Genomic DNA, 13594 nt, shown 5'->3' on the forward strand with positions numbered 1-13594 from the left:
GCGCGCAAGCCATGCGTCAGTATCGCTCGGCATCGCTCGTTTGACCCGCTGTGCTGAACGATCGTCGCGGCTGTGGCTCAGTGTATGCTGTCGGACTCACGGAGGAAGACATGGATAAACCGCAGGCATGCATGCATGCATCTCTGATCCCCGCGCCGGTCTGATTGATCCACACGCATATATGCGTACGCGATATCATATCTCTAGATCGGGATATCGCCGATCTGGTGGGAAGGTACGCCCATCGACGGGCATCGTCGCGTGCTCGTCTGCAGATAGCTCACGGCGATCCTCAGGGAATCCGTGCAACGCGCATCTGGCAAGTTGTCAGTCGGATCGGCCGTAGGCTCGGTGGATTTATTTGTTTCGTTGTGCCTCGTTTAGCTCGATCTCGCTAGGGCCGTGCAGCAGGGCTGCAAGGAGGAAGGCATGGTCGGCCTCACGTTCAGCACCATCGGCGTCAGGTATGAGACTCCACGACGATCGCTCGCCCCGCTCCCTATCATCGTACCAACAACAGCGACGGCATCACGATGGGAACCGACGGTCAGTAGCAGTGGCGAGTGAATCACCATGATTTCTCACATTGACCGCCAGGCATGCGCTACTCGCAAGTCCATCCGTCATGGACCTCCTCGCTGGTACAATTAACTTGTCCCCTCTGCCAGGCTGCCGAGTCGCGACCTGATCGCGGACTCTATAGAATCGGTGCGTCTCTCCGCGACGGTCGCATAGAGCAGTACAGCTGATTTCGCCCCCACCGCAGGTCATGATGGTGCGGATACCGTCCCACAATCTGAGGCTTCTTCGTCGTGGCTCATCCGTGCTCCCTTAGGCCCAGCACTACGACGCTAATATCTCCATCCCCGGCTGCGACAAAAATATGCCCGGGTGCGCGATAGCCGCCGTCCGGCACAACCGCCCCACCATCCTCGTGTACGGCGGGACGATCCAGCCCGGCATCCGCCACCAAGACTGCCCCGCCCTGGGCTACAAGAAGGGCGACACGGTGAACATCTCCGACGCGTTCGAGTCGTTCGGTAAAATTCTTCCTCGTGCGCATCGTAACCCGAGACCCAGATCGCTGAGTGCCGGTGCCCCTTGCAGGCGCGTTCACCGTGGGCAAGATCGACGACGAACAGCGGTTCGACGTCGTCCGCCACGCATGTCCCGGGCCAGGGGCTTGCAGCGGCATGTATACGTGCGTCACCGCTCACCGTGTGCCCGCCGAGGGCCGGCTTTGACGTTCGCGCTGCAGAGCAAACACGATGAGCTCTGCGCTCGAAGTCCTGGGGCTTTCGTTGCCGTTCTCTTCGAGCACGCCCGCTACGTATGCCGGTGAGCACTGCATCGTCCATTTCTGCTTTGGCTTGCCGAAAGCGGATCCGTGCACGCAGAAAAGACGAAGGAATGCGTGCGGGCGGCGTCGCATCTGAAAAGGCTGCTCGAGTTGGACTTGAAGCCGAGGTACGCGAGGTCCCTTCCTGCGATACATCCCGGCCGCTCATCGCGGCGCAGGGACATCCTCACACGTGAATCATTCCTGAACGCCATCACGATCGTCCATATCCTCGGCGGCTCCACGAACGCCGTAAGCTTTACGCAATGTTCCTCCGGGGATTTCGAACCCATTCATCTCAGCTGCAGGTCCTCCACCTCCTCGCCATGGCGCGTGCTGCCTACATTCCCCTCACCATCGATGACTTTCAAGACGTCGCCTACCGCACGCCCTACCTTGCCGACCTCAAGTAAGTGCGCGCGCTCTCAGCCTACGCACGAAACACCCTAACCCCCCCCTCCCCAACCGCGCGCTCTCCTCGGCATCTGCCAGGCCCTCCGGTAAATACTACATGGAAGACATCCACCGCATCGGCGGGCTGCCGGCGCTGCTCAAGTACCTCCTCAATCACACGACGCTGCTCAACGGCAACCAGCTGACGGTCACGGGGCGCACGCTCGCCGAGAACCTCGCGGACGTGCCCGAGCTCGCGTTCGAGGCGCAGGACGTCGTGCGCCGGCTTGAGGACCCCATCAAGGCGACAGGCCACATCACGATCCTGCGCGGAAACCTCGCGCCCGGGTCGGCGGTCGCGAAGCTGACGGGGAAGGAGGGCGCGCGGTTCGAGGTGCGTCACTGCCACTCTCTGTTCCTGGTTTCTTGCGCGGGGCGCGGGGCGCGACGCTGACCGACGGACGGCGCGCAGGGCGTGGCCAAGTGCTTCGACAATCTGGACGGATTTTACCCAGCGCTGGCCGCCGGCGAGATCAAGCCTGGCACGGTGCTCATATTCCGGTACCAAGGCCCAAAGGGCGCTCCCGGGATGCCAGAGGTGAGCCCCCCCGCCGCTCCCGACGTTTTCTCTCCTGATGCCTGTTCCAGATGCTAGGTGTGTGCGCCGCGCGCACTCCGCAGTCGGGAGCCCACTGACTATGATACTGTGCAGGACCGACGGGCGCGCTCATGGGCGCGGGGCTGGGCAACTCGACTGCCCTGATCACGGACGGGCGATTCTCCGGCGCGTCGCGAGGGTTCATCATCGGTGCGTGCGCGCATGCTCGCCCGCCCGCCCGTGCCACTCGTTCCGTAGGCTGACCGTTGTGATTGCCCGCGGCGCTGTGCAGGCCACGTCGTGCCCGAGGCGCGCCTCGGCGGGCCGATCGCGCTCGTGGAGGACGGGGACAAGATCACGATCGACTCGGCGAGCCGGACGATCACGTGGGGCGTCGATGTGGTGGAGGAGGCGCGGCGGCGGGCGGCGTGGGAGCGCACGGATAGGGGCGAGCTGACGGTGAAGAGGGGGGTGCTGTACAGGTACGCGCGGGACGTGACGGTGAGTAGAGTGCTTTCGCGTCGTTTTCGGCGTTGGTTGACGGTCGGACGGGGACGCAGCCGGCGAACGTGGGCGCGTATTGCGATTGAGGGGCGTCACTATGATGGAGAGGATGCGAGGACGCGATGGGGGGAAGCTCACCTGCGGTGCTGATCACGGCGCAGTCAATGGATCGCACTCATCTGGTACACATGTGTATGATATATATCGCGTAGTCGTGTATAAGATTCCTGAAGATAGGTTTTACGAGGCCTCACACCCCTGATTTACAGTCCGAACGATAGAAAACCCAACGCGCCACCGTGACACTGTCCTGACGTACACGCGTGAGAGGTGTAGTATACAACATTGCACATACACGACCTGCCAACCTACGAGTCCGGGTCCGACACGACTTGAACGACTTTACGCGCCCCGTGCGCCCCGTCAACACCATCAGGTCGAGGAAGCGAAAGCGCGAAACGCACCTCGCGCAGAATGCCTGCTCCCTGTGTGCTTCTCCTCTCCAGCGATGGCCCCCTCGTCGATCGCAACACCATCGCCCTCCGCCTGTGGCCTCGCATCGTGGCCGTGGCCGTGGCCATGGCCATGTCTATGTCCGTTCACCGTCGGCTCGCCCACCACGACCTCGCCGGGGCGGCGGAGCCCCGCGAGGACGGCGGGGTCCGGGGGGATGATGTAGGTCGACTTTGGGCGGACAGGAGCGCGCTCGTCGTCTTCGTCGTCGTCGTCGCGCGTGGGGACGGGAGCGAGCCCCGCGCGGATGCGGCGCCTACGTCTGCAGCGCTTGCGGAGCCAGAGGAAGAGGAGGACGAGCCAGGCGAGGAGGAGGCATCCGGCTGTGGTGACGCCGGCGATGATCGGGGTCTTTGCCTTGTGTCTGGTTCGGGGGTTTGTTGGCGTGTGGTGTGGGCGTGTGGTGGTGGTGGGAGGAAAGGCGGCGCGGGAGACTCACCCTTTGAGAGAGGCGGATTCGGAGGGGTTCACGGCGAGGAGGGGATGGGTCGGGGCGGTGGCGGAGGATGGAGATGTCTGCGGGTCTGTCATGGTGTGAAATGGATTTGGATGTGAGTGAGGAAAGGGGACGTGCCCATGGCAGTGGCGCGCAGTCGCAGAGCGCGAGGTGGTGGTCAAAGCCAGGATCGCACCGGACATTGACCCGAATATCCCCTGGGTACATTTGGGAGATATTCGCAATATACCCGGAATCAACCGCGAATATACCCACCTCCCCTCCGGGGATATTCACAGTCATTGCAAGGTGATGTCTTGATATACCTTGAATATACCGTGAATATACCTGGGTACTGAGTATATTCACGGTATATTGTGGGTTTATTCGAGCTCGATATCATTCCAATCACTTTATATGCACTCCATACATAGAGAAATAAATATATTATAAAATAATGAAACTACAAGCCATTGAAGGCTACAGGATGTATTCCAGGGCTCAAAAGATCTACAAAACATACCTGAAGAGGCGAGAGGTGCAAATCCTAGCTAGATGTTCCCCGCATGCGCAAGCAGCTGTGGCTCACGCCTACAGCACATCAGTGATGGAACGACCAGCATCTTGAAGCAATGATTTATTGCGGTAGTATCAGAGCATCAATGGAGGCATATTTCAAGCAAGGAAAAATAACTTAACTGAGTCCTGTTGAAGGGATGCGTCCCGACGACGCGTATGCATCACGTGTCCGTAAAAGTAGATGAGTCATCCACCAGTCCGGATTGACTGGGGATATTTGAGGGATATTCCCTCTGTGGTATATTTGCAGCATATTCGTGGTATATTCGCTATATTATGGCAACAGGGACTGGACTGCTCATTTTGCAATCCAATGCCGTGCTTTGACGTAAGCGGCATGGCCTTTGACCCCAGAAACCCATCGTCTGAGTACCTATGATTAAAATATCAGCTTTAGTATCAGTAATTGTACCGGCTATGTCTGAAAGTATGCTAGCGAGATATGGAATTATACTGGTGAGATATGAAATACGGACATTGGGGTAAGCAATCTGTCCAAGTAATATTGATTATCTTATATGATCACTCATGTTTACACGAAAAAATAAACATTTATGGTAGCTAAACAAATCAGTAAAGGGCATAGCATATACGAGGTATCGTATATGGGACATTATCGTGCAGTTATCATGATCATGTGAGACCCACAACGGAGGCGGGGGCTATAGGTGGGAAAATGGCGCTTGATCTCAGCGACGTGGACGGCAATTGTTTCGATAGTGTGAGCTTGCTGCCGAGTACTTTTGAGGCCCCATTTCTTTCGCAAGCACTGAACCATTTTCGTTCTTCAAGACAACATTAATAACGCAACTGCCTGCGGGATAACAGTGAGTGGAAAATTACTCACCCTAGTCCGAATACTTCTCGATCAAAATTCTCCAATGTTAGCTCAGCAATTTGTGTATCCGTCAAGCCAAGATGATAGTATAGCTTGATCCAAGGCTCCAATTCGTCCTCTGGAGCTGAAGCAAGATATAACTCACTCGTCAGATATCCAAACATGAAATGCTGACTTCACGCACGTAGAGGTTTATACTGGTTGGGCATCTTGAAGCCCAGAGGATGCCCGAGGGAACGATTGACAGATGTCGCTGTTGACGACGTTGAAGACGCAGACGAGCGTGAGAACAGATGACACCGTTGCAGTTTGATCGCGGATTGCTCACCCCGATGTCCATATTTCATATCTCACCAGTATAATTCCATATCTCGCTAGCATACTTTCAGACATAGCCGGTACAATTACTGATACTAAAGCTGATATTTTAATCATAGGTACTCAGACGATGGGTTTCTGGGGTCAAAGGCCATGCCGCTTATGTCAAAGCACGGCATTGGATTGCAAAATGAGCAGTCCAGTCCCTGTTGCCATACTATATACCGGGAATATCCCACAGGGATATTTCAGGGCAGTTCGCGCTGAGAGGCGATGCACTGAGTGTGACATCAGCTACAACCTACAAACAGCAGCCGGATTACGCCAGCAACGCGGTAATGACATGCTCCGCTAGGGCTAAGAGGCGGTATCGAAACGTTGTCGGCATCCACGATCTATGCCCAGCTTCGAAGTTCAGATCTCAGATCCCCCGCCCACGCTGTGGGCGATTGTTTGCTGCTCTGCTTGCAGCTTACGGGTACAACATGTGTTGGGCTTCATATGCCATTGTTCTGGTCATTTAAGTGGTTGGACGGAACCTCATCCGTCGCCGGCCTTGACTGTCGAGTATTTATATACCGTCGGCGGCTCTGAAAACATAGCTCCCTGATCGCCATCGTCCAACAGAGGCTTGACATCGTCTTTCAAATTCCTGTGTCGCTCCTGTAGCTTTTCTTGACGCACCAATTCAGCCAGAGATGGAACGCGATATCTTTATGGATGGGTATATCTCATATACATTTGGTGCCGAGAAAGCGGATCGGCACTTCCGCAGTCTCCTGAAGGTTCCGACACTAGGCCCCGACGATGTCGGCTATAGCGATGCTCAGTCCCACTTTGATGTCACTGTTGCTGGACGCTCCTTGGTGCTTGACCTACGCGTGGATCTGCAGCGAGGGTCCATTGTCCCGCAAGAATTCTGGCAGCCAAAAAGCGAGGCCATCCACATTCTCCATGTTTCAAATGCCACACTGTGCATGCCAACTTTCTTCATCCGTCAGGATGGATCGATTGGTGTACCTCTGGCCGATGCCGTAGAAGGTGACTTGCGGGGCATACGAGATGCCGGTACACACGTCAAGCTCGGTGGTCGCGCCAGTATTCACCTGAGGATGAATGTGAGCCATCCAAATCACCCCGTCTTGCAAATGTTGTACGAACCGCTGATCCATGTAATCGAGTGGCCAGGATATAGTACCAGGGCCTGGAAAAAGCAGTTCTCGACGAAGGATGAGACCCAGGCAAGAAAGCCTATCACTGTGAACAGATTTGTGGGCCACATTGGCCGGTCGGTGGATGCATTCATCAAGGTGCTGAGATGCTTTATCCCCATGACTGACTCCAACTTACCTTGGTGGCATGGATATCAGGCAGCGAGTCTGATGCCAACTTCAAACCAGCAATGGAAACTCGGGAAAGACGGATTTGGACGTGGAGATATCATTCTGATAGGAGCAGTGCATGTATCAGCGGGTATCTTGATGCCTATCCTTCAGGTGAATCGACATGTGCTCGATGTTTCTCTGCCTCCAGAATTGGATCGGCTCATACAGTCCATGTGAGATGTTCTGACATTTTGACCAAGCACGCTCTGTTACTGACCGAAATCTGATTCCTAGCGTGGCATGATCCATCCGATAGGCGCTGTATTCTCTGTCAATAATCGTCATCCCTGGCTACTAGCATACCTGGAGGGTTTTTGTCATAATTGTCCGACTACTGTAGTTCGAACTTTGTTGATTGCTTCGCAGCCTCTGCATGGTGCCGTCAGATTCGTGCCTCATGGGAAGCACAACGGCATTAGGACGAGTACGGCCGCTCGGAAGAGCGTTCACCGAAAGGAGTTTCAAAGGCAGCAGGTTGAATTTGAATCTCCGACGTGGTCTCCCTCCGACGTCCAGACCGAACGCAAGACAGCTGTGCCCGCGGTGCGGAGCATTGCACGCATGGCGGTCTCGGATGGCGCCCCTCCCCGGCGCAATGTCGTCTACGTCGCGTCGGAGAGGCTCGCCAAGGTCCGCGCGTCCTCGAAGCCCCCCTACGCGACGTCTCCGCTGACCCCAACCGCCCCAGATCTCCTCGCTGCTTCCGTCCAACCCCAACCGCTCCCTCCTCGTGCATTCCCTCGTCGCCTCTCTCGGCCTTCTCCGCACCACGCCCGACAGTAGCGCTGACGCCAATGTCGACGCTGACGCCGCCCAGTCTCCACGCGCGCAGATCCGCGTCCTGCGCCCGCCTCCCGCGACGCCCAAAGAGCTCGCCGCATACCACGACAAGGACTACATTTCTTTCCTCCTCGACCCTGCCCTCCCCTCCTCCGCCTTCGACCCCCAGACTCAATCCAAGCTCGCAGATTTCGGCCTCGAAGACGTGCGCACAGCCCCTCCCCTCACTCGCGAGTTATTACCCGCTCACCCATCGCAACCACACAGGACTGCCCGCCGTTCCGCGGCCTCCCCGAGTACGTCCAGTCCGTTGCGGGCGCGTCGCTCGCCGCGGCGCGCGCTCTCGCGCAGGACTCGTGCGACGTCAGCATCTGCTGGGACGGCGGCAGGCACCACGCACACAAGGCCCGCGCGTCCGGGTTCTGCTACGTCAACGACTGCGTTCTTGCCCTCCTCTCCCTCAAACGCGCGCCTGTCCCCTCTCCCCCCTCTGCCGCCGCCGCCGCCCCGCCCCGCAAGCCCCGCATCATGTACCTCGACCTCGACCTCCACTTCTCCGACGGCGTCTCCTCCGCTTTCCACACGCCCACTCCCACCTCGCCCTCGCCCTCGCCCTCGCCCTCGCCCGCCTCCGCCCCTACCCCCGCCCCACAGTTCCTCACCCTCTCCCTCCACCACGCCGCCCCAGGCTTCTTCCCCCCCTCTCCCCTCTCCGCCCTCCCAACTTCCACCTCCGACCCATTCACCCTCTCCCTCCCGCTCCGCCCCGGCGCCTCCCCCGCCACCCTCCGCCGCGTCTGGCTCGGCCCCGTCGAGCGCGTCGCATCCGCCTTCAAACCCGACTACCTCGTCCTCCAGTGCGGCGCCGACGCACTCGCCGGCGACCCCTGCGCCGTCGCTAACGGCGCCCTCGGCGGCCCCGGCGGCTTGGGCTGGTGCGTGCACCGCGCGCTCCGCCAGTGGCACGTCAAGACCCTCCTCCTCGGCGGAGGTGCGTTCCCCCTCTCTCGAATCCCGAGTCTCGAGTCCTCGGCGCTCTGTCGCGCCGCCCTGCTGACGACCCGCACGCCTTGCCCCCCTCCCCGTTTCAGGCGGCTACGACTCGCCAAACGCAGCTCGCGCATGGGCCTACCTCACATCCATAGCCGTGCGCCCACCCCCCCCCCCCCCTCCTCGTCCTGCCCTCGCTCTCCTCACCTCCCCTCTGACAGCTCGACGCCCCCCTCCCGCTCGACACGCCCATCCCCGACCGCGCACACGCCGCCTTCCCGCTCTACGCGCCCGCCTTCACCCTCGACGTCCCCGCCAGCGCGCACCGCCCGGACGAGAACACCTCCGCCTACCTCGATCACGTCGAGCGCGTCTTCGACGCCGTCGTGCAGCGCATCGAGGCGCGCGTCGCCGGCGCCGGCGCCTCGGCGCGCTGACGTCACCATCTCACCCTGCATTCTTCGATGAACGCACGACATGTATGATACGATAAAGATGATTTCTGTATTGCACCCTCACCATCCACGCGCCGTTCATCCATCCTCCACCCGCTCTAAACCTACATGGGCCACTATACACATACAGAGCATCCGTATGTAGCGACCTAACCGTACTCAAAAACTAAACATAAAAAAACGGAGCAGCAAATGCAAACGCGAGACGGCAACGGGAAGAAAGAAAAAAAACGATTGTGTATCTGTATGGAAATAGCGAACGGCGATGCATATGTGCGCAATACACGTCCCGATAATCGAGCAAGTCCAGAGACTGTATGTATGCAAGAAAGAGCAAAAAAAAAGCGATAATCGAGGGGATTCTCTTCAGAGCCGCAGGACAGCCTTCAAAGGCGTCAGCGTCCTCAGCGAATGGAACGCGATCCGGACACCGGAGAAGAGCGCCCACACGAGCGCGACTGCCACAATCCATCGTCAGCATTGCACTCAACCCGCATGACAGACATAGGGCGAGAAACTCACGGAAAAGGATAGGTATCCAGAACAGGATCAGCATGCGATCTTCTACAGAGCGAAAAAAGTCCGCGTCAGATCCGCGTCTCCGCCACGGGAAAACAAACGCGAGAGCACGCACCCTTCTTCTGTACCTGCCGTGGCTTGGCGTTGGTGGGCCTGTACCCATACGCGTTCACTTCCTGGTCGGTCACCCTGACCGTGTCGTAGCCCACCCGCCGCGCACTCGGCCGCTCGAGCGTCGAAGGACCCGCCACCGCGGCCTCGTCCTCCTCTTCCTCTTCCTCCGACTCGACTTGCGCAGGCTGAGGCCGCGCCTCCGCCTCCACCTGCGTGCGCGGCGTGTACACCGGCGGCGGGTCGTCCTCGACCGCCCCCTGCGCCTGCGCCTGCGTGCCCTGCATCATCCACTTCTCCCAAAACGCGCGCCACTCCTGCGCGGTCCACCGCACGGCGCCCTTCGGCTCCTGCGCCCCCGCGCCGTCGTCGAGCGCGTCGCCGTGCTCGTCCACGCGCTTCTCGCCGAGGAACGCCGGCCACGGCACGTACACGGGGAACACCATCGGGATCTGCGGGAGCGCGTCCCACGGGACGGCGGGCATGCCGGGCAGGTTGGGGAGGTGCGGCATGAGCCCCTGCGTGGGCTGCACGCGCGCCAGCGTGCGCTGGATCATGTCCATGAACGACAGCGCCTGCTTCTCATCGATGGCGGCGCCTCGCATAGCCTCGTCGCTCTTCGCCACGCCGGTCGTCGCCGCGTCGGGCACAGCGACTTCACCCCCGCCCGCCCCTTCGTCGTCCTCCGACGAGACAGACGCAGACGCGCCCGTCGATCGCCTCACAGCGCGGTTCATGGCGCGGTTCGAGCGGCGCTTGACAAGGGTCCGACGGCGAACATCGACCTCAGATCCCTCGGACTCTTCTTCGCCGTCTCCCCACCTCGACTCCTCTTCATCTAGCTCGTCTGACAGATCATGCGCATCGACCGTAGGCGAGCGCAAGTCGTCGAAATCGAACGTCGAGACCTCCTGTGCCGTATGCCCGTCCGCGTTGACGATCTCCAGGTCCGCACCAGCATCGATGAGGATCGTCGCGCATTCGCGCGCCCCCACGATGCCTGCAAAGTGGAGCGCGGTGTACCCATTCCGGTCGCGCACGTCAAGGTCAATGTCGTGTCGCAACAAAAATTTGATCAACCGCGGGTACTTGAGGAAGACAGCGAGGTGGAGGAGCGTCTGTCCACTGTGCGTCTGGTGCGAGATGGCCGAAGACAGAGAGAAGGACGAAGAGAGGTTGAGCGGGACATCGAGAAGAGACAGTAGATCCAGGACCATCTGCTCGAGCTCGTCGCCCACACCTCGGCGGCGTAAGGGATGCAGATCCAAGGACAGGTGGCTTGAAAGGAACTGCTGCATTCCATTTGGAGCTGATCCACCCTGCGGATCGTCGCTGGGAGGTCCCACGATCCGCATCGCTACGCTCTTTGCGTCCTCCAGCTTCCCCGTCATCTTGAGACCAACAACTTGAAGGGCTAGCTCCATCCTGAAGGCGAAGTCAATATTCACGCGACAACCGGAGAGTATTTCCACTCACAAAGCTCTATCGGATTCATCCGTATACGTGAACAGACATGGAGGCGTGCCGTCCTCGTCCTTGTCGATGCCATGGAACCACACGCCCACGACACCCGAGCAGATGCGGGGCGGCAGGATGCACACGAGCGTGTTGTCACTCCAGCGCTGCGTCGAGCTCGCCATGGCCTCACCGAACAGGCAGTCGAGCTGCAGCGACGGGTGGAAATTCGAGCCCAAAATAGTAACTTCGATTCCGCCGTAAGTCGGGCCCGAAGAGGGAATTAGGCGATGTATTCTCGGTTTCGGCAGCGTTGGCATAGGTGGCGGGTCGGCGTGGAAGAACATAAAGGGTATGGACTGGATAGGGGCTGGAGCTGGGAGCCCCTGGTGATGAGGCAGAGGCATTGGCGCAGGTGATGGTGATGCGGTCGGTAGGAACGTGGAAGGAGAGGCTGCGCGCTGCATAATAACTGCCGTATCTAAATTCAGCGGTGGCTGATTGGGCATGATTGCCTCTGCGCTGTTGAGCATGTTTGTGTCATGGTCTCCAGGAGAAGCAATGGAAGTCGATGGAGAAGGTAAAAACGTCTCCGCATTCTGAATGATGAAGTTATCGAATGCAGGTGGCGGGGAAGTGGTTGTCGTACTGAGTTGGCTCGAAGGCTCAGAGCTCATGTACCGTGGAGTCGTCGTCCGTGTTGGCAGAGACGAGGCAAATGTCGACGGCGAAAGACTCGCGCTGCTGCTTTTGCGAGATACCTTCGACAACGAGAGCCTACCGGTTGAAGCCCTAGCTCGCTTCGTGCTCTGCTCCGAAGCGTCGGCCATACTCCCATACTTCCTCTTGACAGGACCTGTCTGTTCCACGACTTCCGCATGCGTCGATGACAGCTGAGACCAATCAATGTCAACCGTAGAGGAGAGTCCACCCGATGGCTGTTTACTCGCACTAGCTCCCGTGCTCTTATGGTCGTCAGTGATCATGATGGGACGAGTGACGCCAGAGCCGACGACACGTCCCGCGCTGTCTAGCATTGTGAAGTGGACGTTGAATCCGACCTTCTCGCGATGATGCCTACAGTAGCATGTGATTCGGAGGGGGAGGACGACACTACCGGCAGAGAAGTCGAGCACCTCGGGACAGTTGAACTGCACGATATTGAAAGAGCCTTCACTCTTGCTGTCCGAGTTGCATGCTTCTTGATCGCCATCCGACCGTTGTGGGCGGACGCGAGCCGCAAGTTTTCGTGCTACCCGCTTCGCCTATAGAATATGAGCGGAGGTTGTTTCAAAGTTTTCGGGGCACGTACTTCACGGGTTTGACAACTGGAGCAACACACCACACGCATGTGCGGGGGCGAGGAACATGTCACCTCTGCCGACAAGAATAGAGTATCCTCCGCAGAGGGCTCTGTGGTCGCGTAAGCAGTAAACCCCAAGCAGAAGGATGAATGAACTCACCGATCTTTCCTTCCTTCCGTGTCCGTCTCTTCGTTGCCGTTCCTCTGGGCAACTGTAACCATTTGTACGTACCCACCCGGTCGTACTGGAAAGCCTCTCCTGTCGAAGAACTGGCATGGGCGAGGTCGACAGTGATACGGACTTGGGTCTCGACGCGAGACTTAGTTCCACCCTCCGGGATGCTCGGGATCATGATAGGTAGGCTGGGTTACGGATCAGAAATGCATGAGGAAGCGATTCGAGAAACATACTTGTAACATGATTCTTTAGGAGGGTAGACAACAGTTTGAGAAGCTGCCGATACATTCCGCCTTCGCGGTTGCGAAGCAGGAGGCGGAATTGGCTTTGTTGTAGGTGTCAGACCTCGAGGGGAAGTGGATGCGTTTTCGCGGGAGGGTTGTAAAAGAGGGATCGCGCTTTCCGGAACGGTGTGGGAATCAATGGAATGCACTGTGGATGCCTCAACAGCGGCGGTACTGCCCAACCAAGCCGATGTGAGGCGAGGGCGACTTTCAAAAGTCGGTGGGGAAACTTACTCGTCGTATGCGTGTTCCTGAAGAATATCCTCCAATAGCAATATGTTTCCATCCTCCTCTTTTGATATGTCGAGGAATTGCGAGTCTTCCCACAGGGCGGCAGTTGCTGATGATGGTTTGCTAGAAGATAGCGAGTTATACCACGTGGAGAGGTCAATGCTGCCACTGAAGGCGATGGTCTCGAGACTGTCGGATGAGTCTGGCGTTGCTGGCGTTGCCGGCGAGGGGGAACGCGAGCCCGCTGCGGTCGCGGAGGAGGAGGACATGATGGGGGGGAACACAGAGTCGAGGAAGAGAGAGCACTGGACACTTTACCTCACAGCGTGGGAATGTCCTCCCTGTTTGGCCGCAGCGCTGACCGCCTCCGAATTACGCCCACACT

General features: G+C 58.5%; 6 protein-coding genes across 6 annotated transcripts; 3 read left to right on the forward strand and 3 right to left on the reverse strand.

Annotated features, from left to right (window-relative positions):
• Window positions 1-110: 110 nt before the first annotated feature.
• On the forward strand, window positions 111-3879 carry HETIRDRAFT_434768 (uncharacterized protein; the record flags this gene model as incomplete). Its single annotated transcript, XM_009549256.1, has 19 exons — window positions 111-125; window positions 208-235; window positions 297-319; window positions 385-464; window positions 521-550; window positions 669-708; window positions 836-1040; window positions 1108-1201; window positions 1259-1338; window positions 1398-1467; window positions 1519-1591; window positions 1642-1748; window positions 1832-2126; window positions 2205-2330; window positions 2381-2387; window positions 2445-2540; window positions 2623-2831; window positions 2891-3711; window positions 3787-3879. 18 exons carry the CDS (start codon window positions 111-113, stop codon window positions 2918-2920), a joined length of 1608 nt encoding a protein of 535 aa, XP_009547551.1. The 3' UTR covers window positions 2921-3711; window positions 3787-3879.
• HETIRDRAFT_101940 (uncharacterized protein) lies at window positions 3267-3878 on the reverse strand (the record flags this gene model as incomplete). Its single annotated transcript, XM_009549257.1, has 2 exons — window positions 3267-3711; window positions 3787-3878. The coding sequence occupies 2 exons, from the start codon at window positions 3876-3878 to the stop codon at window positions 3267-3269; spliced, it is 537 nt and encodes a 178-aa protein (XP_009547552.1).
• A 1153-nt stretch (window positions 3880-5032) lies between the features above and the next one.
• HETIRDRAFT_233247 (uncharacterized protein) lies at window positions 5033-5409 on the reverse strand (the record flags this gene model as incomplete). The annotated part of the gene is made up of 3 exons (XM_009549258.1): window positions 5033-5147; window positions 5210-5324; window positions 5385-5409. Coding segments are annotated over 3 exons (255 nt in total), but the record flags the coding sequence as incomplete, so codon positions are not given.
• An 807-nt stretch (window positions 5410-6216) lies between these two features.
• HETIRDRAFT_320857 (uncharacterized protein) lies at window positions 6217-7080 on the forward strand (the record flags this gene model as incomplete). Its single annotated transcript, XM_009549259.1, has 3 exons — window positions 6217-6636; window positions 6700-6828; window positions 6889-7080. 3 exons carry the CDS (start codon window positions 6217-6219, stop codon window positions 7078-7080), a joined length of 741 nt encoding a protein of 246 aa, XP_009547554.1.
• Window positions 7081-7594: 514 nt separating this feature from the next.
• On the forward strand, window positions 7595-9110 carry HETIRDRAFT_320612 (uncharacterized protein; the record flags this gene model as incomplete). Its single annotated transcript, XM_009549260.1, has 5 exons — window positions 7595-7699; window positions 7736-7888; window positions 7951-8674; window positions 8775-8830; window positions 8895-9110. Coding segments are annotated over 5 exons (1254 nt in total), but the record flags the coding sequence as incomplete, so codon positions are not given.
• A 49-nt stretch (window positions 9111-9159) lies between these two features.
• Window positions 9160-13478, reverse strand: HETIRDRAFT_434770 (uncharacterized protein; the record flags this gene model as incomplete). Its single annotated transcript, XM_009549261.1, has 8 exons — window positions 9160-9586; window positions 9651-9692; window positions 9763-11183; window positions 11235-12478; window positions 12526-12626; window positions 12677-12879; window positions 12928-13152; window positions 13213-13478. The coding sequence occupies 8 exons, from the start codon at window positions 13476-13478 to the stop codon at window positions 9495-9497; spliced, it is 3594 nt and encodes a 1197-aa protein (XP_009547556.1). The 3' UTR covers window positions 9160-9494.
• Window positions 13479-13594: the final 116 nt, after the last annotated feature.

Source organism: Heterobasidion irregulare (genome assembly GCF_000320585.1).
Source record: "Heterobasidion irregulare TC 32-1 unplaced genomic scaffold scaffold_06, whole genome shotgun sequence".
Classification (NCBI taxonomy): domain Eukaryota; kingdom Fungi; phylum Basidiomycota; class Agaricomycetes; order Russulales; family Bondarzewiaceae; genus Heterobasidion; species Heterobasidion irregulare.